The sequence below is a fragment of the Mauremys reevesii genome, linkage group 4, assembly GCF_016161935.1.
Source record: "Mauremys reevesii isolate NIE-2019 linkage group 4, ASM1616193v1, whole genome shotgun sequence".
In the NCBI taxonomy this organism is placed as follows: Eukaryota; Metazoa; Chordata; order Testudines; family Geoemydidae; genus Mauremys; species Mauremys reevesii.
This window is the reverse complement of record NC_052626.1, coordinates 150,143,229-150,151,464: the sequence shown is the minus strand read 5'-3', so window position 1 is coordinate 150,151,464 and position 8,236 is coordinate 150,143,229. Positions and strand designations below refer to the sequence as shown.

At 64.3% G+C, this 8,236-nt stretch overlaps 1 protein-coding gene across 1 annotated transcript; it reads right to left on the bottom strand.

Moving 5' to 3' along the window:
* Positions 1-409: 409 nt before the first annotated feature.
* On the bottom strand, positions 410-7,662 carry LOC120403343 (tripartite motif-containing protein 72-like). Its single transcript, XM_039534333.1, has 3 exons — positions 7,333-7,662; positions 5,769-5,871; positions 410-2,214 (listed from the first exon to the last, which is right to left on the bottom strand). Exons 2-3 carry the CDS (start codon positions 5,800-5,802, stop codon positions 1,631-1,633), a joined length of 618 nt encoding a protein of 205 aa, XP_039390267.1. The 5' UTR covers positions 5,803-5,871; positions 7,333-7,662; the 3' UTR covers positions 410-1,630.
* Between the last annotated feature and the right edge of the window lie 574 nt (positions 7,663-8,236).

Sequence of the window (8,236 nt, the reverse complement as noted above, 5' to 3'; positions counted from 1 at the left end):
CCCTTGGCTTGTGCCACGCGGCGCCTGGGCAGCCCGCGCTGGCAGTGCCAAGGGCAGGGCAGGCTGCAGCAGGGGGAGCAGCTCCTCCCGAGGCTGGTGGGTAACACTGAAGTGAGACCCCCCCCCCGTTACGCCCGGTGCTCCCTGATCCCCCCGCCCCGGTTACTGCCGCGGTTCTCACTTGTGTGCTGGTGACTGTCACACAGCAAACCTCTGAGTGCGACCCCCCCGTGTACATTCAAAACCCCTTTCAATATATTGAACGCCATTAGAAATGCTGGACGCAAAGTGGGGTTTCGGGTGGAGGCTGACAGCTCGTGACCCCCCATGTAATAACCTTGTGACCCCCTCAGTTTGAGACCCCCTGGGTTATTGAGAAGCTGAAAAAAGCCATCACCCCCCCCCCCTTTCCTGCATTCCAGTTCTCTGGCTCCCAGCCAGCACCAGGTCCAGTGCAGGGAGAAGTTACCTAAAAACTCTGCTCACGCTACAAAATGTCCTTCCCACCCCAAAGGGCCGCCACGTTGCCAGGTCAATGTCAGTTTGGATTTTATGCCAAATCCCGCGCTGCCGGCCAGTCCTCAGCGTCTAACACGAAGGGTTTAGTGGCAAAGAACAAGAGGAGAGTTGCTCAGTGGTAACGAACGCAGACCTCAGAGTCCAGAGATCCGGTCGTGAGCAGCACTGGGGAGGTCGCTGGCTAGAAAGTCCCTCTGGAGTCACCCCCGGCTGGGCTGGGCCAGGCCGTCCCTTGCTCAGAGCTTTGGCAGATCAGTGACTCCGGAGCGGAGAGAAGCAGGATTGAGACACACTGGAGCTGATGCAGCTGCCATGTCCTCGTCCGTCCTCTGTCCCAAACAGCGCGTGGGCCTGGAGAACCTCTTGGGGTCTCCTATCCATGGGCCTGGCCCTACATGCTTCTCCAAGCGCCTTCATTGTCCAGCTGATGGTCTTTGATGGGCCATGGGACAGACTGGCTGGTGCTGCTGCCAATCTGTCGGGGGTGTCACCAGATCTACCCCCCCCACACCCCTGTAACTCACCATACAAAGGTGATAAACAGCATCACCATCCTTGGCAAAGCATGACGTTTCCACTGACCCTGTACGTGGCCTCTGCTCAGAGTCATCGCAGTGATAGGTATTGGCATTAACAACACCATAAAGCGTCTCCCATGTGCCATGCAGCGGCCCAGCTTGTTTAACGATCTCTTAGCGCCGTGCAGGAGAACAGCGACGACGAGCCAGCGGAACTCACTGCTACAGGACGTCGCGGCAGCCGAGGGGGTCAGAAAACCAGGGGAGGTTTATAGGGATTATGAGAACATCCCGAGGTCTGTTAGGAGCACAATGGCCTGAGGGCTCCAGATCTTCATGCTTCAGGGCTGTAAAGCCACCTTTGCCCAGTGGCGGTCAGGAAGAAATGGCCAGTAAGGGTGGGCTATTCTCTTACTGGCCTCGAGGGTGTTGCTGAAGCAGCTGGCGACCTCGTCACCCTCGTCTCTGGGACTGTGGCAATTTCTGTCTTTCCCCGGCCCACAGACAAGGGAAGCCCCCAGGAGGGGCAGAGCTGAGTAAGCCGAGCGGTGGCCATCGGACGAGGCGCCCTGGGATGCCACGGAGCCAGCAGCTCACAGGATCTTGAGGGGCTGCGTGTTGCCCCCCTTGTCGTGCCAGCAGGGGTCGAAGATGGGGTAGACGGGCTTGTTGTCGAAGGAGGTGTGGAAAGTGTAGATGTGGGTCAGTGTGTCGGGGTGATCGGCGTTGTAGAAGGAGACCTCCCCGTCCGTGTAGTCCAGGTAGACGCCGATGGTCTCAGGGTGGGGACAGAGATCCAGGGGCCATGGGTTGGTGTCAAATATCCAGTACTTCTTCCCGGCCCTCTGCCGGTCGTAGCCGATCAGCCAGTAGCCCTCGGCGCAGACCTTGCTAGGGGGCCACGGCCACCACTTCACGCTGATCAACCTGCCCTGCCTCCTGGCTCGGTCCGAGACCACCCCCAGGTTCCAGCGCTGCTTCCGGCCCACGGACACCTCCCAGTAGTGCTGCCCCGCGCTGAAGCTCTGCCGGGCCACCACGCAGTTCGCCGTGTCGAATCGCCTCGGGCCGGAGTCAACAGACCTTTCCTGACTGACGCATGTCACCTCCTTCCCGTCCTTCGAGATCTCCAGGTTAGGGTGAGCCGTGTCCGGGTCCAGGGATAAAACTGCCTTCCCTAGAAAGTGAAAAGGGACAGAGGCTCAGGACGCCTGGGTTCTCTCCCCGGCTCCGGGAGGGGAGTGGGGGCTGGTGGGTTAGAGCAGGGGGGGCTGGGAGCCAGGACTCCTGGGTTCTCTCCCCAGCTCTGGGAGGGGAGTGGGGTCTGGTGGGTGAGAGCAGGGGGGGCTGGGAGCCAGGACTCCTGGGTTCTAGGCACAAATCCCAAGGCCAGAAGGGACAATTGTGATCATCTCGTCTGACCTCCTGGATTATGTAGACCAGAGACCTGCCCTAGAAGAAAATTCTCAGAGCAGAGCTTCCAGAAAACCCTCCCGTCTCGATTTAAAAAGTTGTCCTTGATGGAGAATCCCCCACGGCCCTGGGTAAATTGTTCCAAGGTTAATTCTCATGGTTAAAAATTTATGTCTTATTTCCTGCCTACGTCTGTCCGGCTTCAGCTGCCGGCCACTGGATCGCGTGGGACCTTCTCGGCTAGACCGACCGCCTGTGTCAACGGCTGGTTGTTCCCCAGGTTGGTATTTACAGGCTGGGATCAAGGCACCCGGAGCCGCCGCTCAGTGAAGCTAAATGGACCGAGCTCCTGGAGTCTCTCGCTGTCAGGCCGGTTTCTAACCCTTGAATCGTTCTCGCGGCTCTTCTCTGACCCCGCTCGTTTCTCACCAGCCCCCTTGACTGGGGGCACCAGACCTGGGCATGGGCCCACCCAGCGGCAAATCCAGGGGAAATCCCACCTCTGCTGTTCGCCTGCTGGCGATTCCCCTGGCCAGCACCCCGGGCTGGCCCCGGCTCCCGTTTGGCTCTGGGAGGGTGCGGAAGGGACGTGGGGGGTTCGGAGGGTCACAGCGCTGGAGGGTCGGGAGAGGCGCTGTCTGTGTTTAGCCCAATCCCAGCTGCTTTGAGCTGTGTTCTGATCACGTCACGCCCAGCCCCTGCCCTGAACCCCCAACCCGGAGCCGCCTCCTGCACCCCAAACCCCTCATCTCTGGCCCCAACCCGGAGCCTGCACCCCACCACCCACAGCCTTGACCTCCTCCCGTATCCCAACCTCCTGCCCCAGCCCTGAGCCTCTCCCACACCCTGAACCCCTCATTCCCGGCCCCACCCCGCAGCCCTCACCCCATCCCTCTGCCCCAGCCCTGAGCCCCTCCCACACCCTGAACCCCTCGGCCCCACCCCGCAGCCCTCACCCCATCTCTCTGCCCCAGCCCTGAGCCCCTCCTGCACCCCCAGCCCTGAGCCCCTCCCACACCCTGAACCCCTCATTCCCGGCCCCACCCTGCAGCCCTCACCCCATCCCTCTGCCCCAGCCCTGAGCCCCTCCCACACCCTCCACCCCTCGCCCCCACCCCCCAGCCCCCACCCCAACCCTCTGCCCCAGCCCTGAGCCCCTCCCACACCCTGACCCCCTCATTCCCGGCCCCACCCCGCAGCCCTCACCCCATCCCTCTGCCCCAGCCCTGACCCCCTCCTGCACCCCCAGCCCTGAGCCCCTCCCACACCCTGAACCCCTCATTCCCGGCCCCACCCCGCAGCCCTCACCCCCTCCCTCTGCCCCAGCCCTGAGCCCCTCCCACACCCTGAACCCCTCGGCCCCACCCCACAGCCCTCACCCCAACCCTCTGCCCCAGCCCTGAGCCCTCCCACACCCTGTACCCCTCATTCCCGGCCCCACCCCTCAGCCCTCACCCCATCCCTCTTCTCCAGCCCTGAGCCCCTCCCATACCCTGAACCCCTCGGTCCCACCCCGCAGCCCTCACCCCATCCCTCTGCCCCAGCCTCTCTCCTGCACCCCAAGCCCCTCATCTCTGGCCCCAACCCGGAGCCTGCACCCCACAACTCACAGCCTGGACCTCCTCCCGCATCCCAACCTCCTGCCCCAGCCCAGAGCCCCTCCCACACCCCAAACCCCTCATCCTTGGCCCCACCCCAGAGTCTGCACCCCCAGCCCAGAGCCCTGACCCCCTCCAGCATCCCCAGCCCTGAGCCCCTCCCACACCCTAAACCCCTCATCCCCAGCTCTGTTGGGACATGGGCATCAACAATTTTCTTCAACTGAGTCACCGGAAAAAAAGTTTGAAAACCCCTGGGGGAGGATACTGCTTGGGCAGACCTCCAAGGAAAACAGAGGGTGCTGCAGGGAGCGGGACAGGGCTGTGATAGGGGGCACTGTGCAGTGGGGCTGGGGGCTCAGCAGGGGGCGCTCTCCCCTGGGGGCCAGGGCTGGCCCCGAGGCCCCAGTGCAGCACTAGGGGGCGCTGTGCTGTGGGGAACGGGGCAGGGCTCAGCAGGGGGCGCTCTCCCCTGGGGGCCAGGGCCGGCCCCGATGCCCCAGTGCGGCGCTAGGGGGCGCTGTGCTGTGGGGAACGGGGCAGGGCTCAGCAGGGGGCGCTCTCCCCTGGGGGTCAGGGCTGGCCCCATTGCCCCAGTACGGCACTAGGGGGCGCTGTGCTGCAGGGAGTGGGGCAGGGCTCAGCAGGGGGCGCTCTCCCCTGGGGGTCAGGGCTGGCCCCATTGCCCCAGTGCGGCGCTAGGGGGCGCTGTGCTGCAGGGAGTGGGGCAGGGCTCAGCAGGGGGCGCTCTCCCCTGGGGGTCAGCTCTGGCTCCAGTGCCCCAGTGCGGCGCTAGGGGGCGCTGTGCTGCAGGGAGTGGGGCAGGGCTCAGCAGGGGGCGCTCTCCCCTGGGGGTCAGCTCTGGCTCCAGTGCCCCAGTGCGGCACTAGGGGGCGCTGTGCTGCAGGGAGCAGGGGCTCAGCAGGGGGCGCTCTCCCCTGGGGGCCAGGGCTGACCCAATGCCCCAGTGCGGCACTAGGGGGCGCTGTGCTGCAGGGAGTGGGGCAGGGCTCAGTAGGGGGTGCTCTCCCCTGGGGGTCAGGGCCGGCCCCGATGCCCCAGTGCGGTGCTAGGGGGCGCTGTGCTGCAGGGAGCAGGGGCTCAGCAGGGGGCGCTCTCCCCTGGGGGTCAGGACTGGCCCCGATGCCCCGTGCGGCACTAGGGGGCGCTGTGCTGCAGGGAGTGGGGCAGGGCTCAGCAGGGGGCGCTCTCCCCTGGGGGCCAGGGCCGGCCCCATTGCCCCAGTGCGGTGCTAGGGGGCCCTGTGCTGCAGGGAGTGGGGCAGGGCTCAGCAGGGGGCGCTCTCCCCTGGGGGTCAGGGCCGGCCCCATTGCCCCAGTGCGGCACTAGGGGGCGCTGTGCTGACGGGAGCGGCATTTCTGCACAAGGCTACGATTTTGTGGTGGGTGTTTTTAGTCACTGTCACAGGTCGTGGGCAATAAACACTCAGTCACGGACGCCCGGGCCGGCTGCCTGGGGCTGGTCACGGAGCTCAGGTAAAATCACGGAATCCGCAACTAATCTGTAGCCTTAGCTCTGCGCCTCCAGACACGAATATTTTCTTTTTTGCAACTCTTACCCCCCCCCCCCAATCCCCAGCCTCCCCACGGAGCCGCTGTGGGGCCTGGGCATCGCGGCGCCTTTACATGGTGGTTCAGAGGCGGTGGGGACGGGCCGCCGGCCTGGCTCACCGGGCGTGAGCTGCAAAGCTCCGGCTTACCAGGGAAACGGCTTCGGGGGAGATTTTTCCACATTCTGGTTTCAGGAGTCTCAGCGCGCGGCTGCCAGGACGGGGCGGAGGTGGGGGAAGGTCGGGGGCTTTCCTGATGGATAAATTGCAGACATTAAAAAGTGAGAAAAGGGAACAAAAGATGGTTAAGTGAGAAAGAGACTAGCCCTGCCCACTAGTGCCCACTCCCCTCCCAGAGCCGGGAGAGAACCCAGGAGTCCTGGCTCCCAGCCCCCCCTGCTCTAACCCACCAGCCCCCACTCCCCTCCCAGAGCCGAGAGAGAACCCAGGAGTCCTGGCTCCCAGCCCCCACTGCTCTAACCCGCCAGCCCCCACTCCCCTCCCAGAGCCGGGAGAGAACCCAGGAGTCCTGGCTCCCAGCCCCCCCTGCTCTAACCACCAGCCCCCACTGCCCTCCCAGAGACAGGAGAGAACCCAGGAGTCCTGGCTCCCAGCCCCTGCTCTAACCCACCAGTCCCCACTCCCCACCCAGAGCCAGGGACAGAACCCAGGAGTGCTGGCTCCCTTCCCCTGCTCTAACCACCAGCCCCCGCTCCCCTCCCAGAGCCGAGAGAGAACCCAGGAGTCCTGGCTCCCGTCCCCCTGCTCTAACCACCAGCCCCCACTCCCCTCCCAGAGCTGGGAGAGAACCCAGGAGTCCTGGCTCCCAGCGCCCCTGCTCTGACCCACCAGCCCCCACTCCCCTCCCCGAGCTAGGGAGAGAACCCAGGAGTCCTGGCTCCCAGCCCCCTGCTCTAACCCACCAGCCCCCACTCCTCCCAGAGCCAGGAGAGAACCCAGGCGTCCTGGCTCCCAGCCCCCCCTGCTCTAACCCACAGGACCCCACTCCCCTCCCAGAGCCGGGGCCAGAACCCAGAAGTCCTGGCTCCCAGCCCCTCCTGCTCTCACCTACCAGCCCCACTCCCCTCCCAGAGCCAGGGAGAGAACCCAGGAGTCCTGGCTCCCAGCCTCCCCTGCTCTAACCCACCAGCCCCCACTCCCCTCCCAGAGCCGGGGAGAGAACCCAGGAGTCCAGGCTCCCAGCCCCCTCTGCGCTAACCACCAGACCCCACTCCTCCCAGAGCCGGGAGAGAACCCAGGAGTCCTGGCTCCCAGCCCCCTGCTCTAACCACCAGTCCCCACTCCTCCCAGAGCCAGGAGAGAACCCAGGAGTCCTGGCTCCCAGCCCCCTGCTCTAACCCGCCAGCCCCACTCCTCCCAGAGCCGAGAGAGAACCCAGGAGTCCTGGCTCCCAGCCCCTCTGCTCTAACCCACCAGCCCCACTCCTCCCAGAGCCGGAGAGAACCCAGGAGTCCTGGCTCCCAGCCCCCCTTGCTCTAACCCACTAGATCCCACTCCCCTCCCAGAGCCAGGAGAGAACCCAGGAGTCCTGGCTCCCAGCCCCCCCTGCTCTAACCCACCGGCCCCCACTCCCCTCCCAAAGCCAGGGAGAGAACCCAGGAGTCCTGGTTCCCAGCCCCTCCCCCTCACCCACCAGCCCCCACTCCCCTCCCAAAGCCGGGGAGAGAACCCAGGAGTGGAGACCTCAGCCCACCTCCGAGAGCTGGGGACAGCCTGGAGCCTGGACCCCGGGTTTGAGGGTCCCCTGTTGGCTGGCGGGTCCCAGTCTCAGGGCCGGGAGTCGGGGAAGCTGGGCCCAGGCAGAGATTCACTTTCGTTTTCAGGCTGAGCAGGAGCCTCAAAAACTGCTCTGGGCAGGAACTGGCAGCTTGTGCCGAGCCGGCTCAGGAACTCCGGCCGAAGCCGCTCACCTCACCCTGCCCTCGGCTGGAGTCGGCTTCTCCTGCCAGCTCGGGGCAGGGGCTAACGGGGTGACACCGCGATGAAAAGGGCTAGAAAACACGAGCTGTGAGGGGAGCTGGAAAGACCTGGGGGTGTTTAGTCTGGAGAAGAGAGGACTGAGCGGGGGCGTGAGAACAGTTTCCGAGTATGTAAAAGGTTGTTACAACGAGGAAGGAGAAGAATTGTTCTCGTTAGCCGCTGAGGCCAGGACAAGCAGCAATGGGCTTAAACTGCAGCAAGGGAGGTTTAGGTTGGACATTAGGAAAAACTTCCTAACTGTCCGGGTGATTAAACGCTGGAATAAATTGCCCGGGGTGGTGGTGGCATCTCCCTCATTGGGGATTTTTAAGGGCAGGTTGGACAAACCCCTGTCAGGGATGGTCTGGATGGTGCTTGGTCCTGCCCTGAGTGCAGGGGTCTGGACTAGAGACCTCTCGAGGTCCCTTCCAGGCCTGTGATTCTGTGATCATCAATGTCTCCCTCGTCTCTGATCAGCAGAAGGGACGCTGTGCCATGCCGCCAACGGAGGAAAGGTCCTCGTGCACGCCGGGGAACAAGCCCTACAACTCTGAAATGTACCATGACCGTCCCCGCAGTGGACATCAGGGAGTTGTCAACATGAGAACGGTGCTTTTCTCAAGGTGCTATTGGCCTGG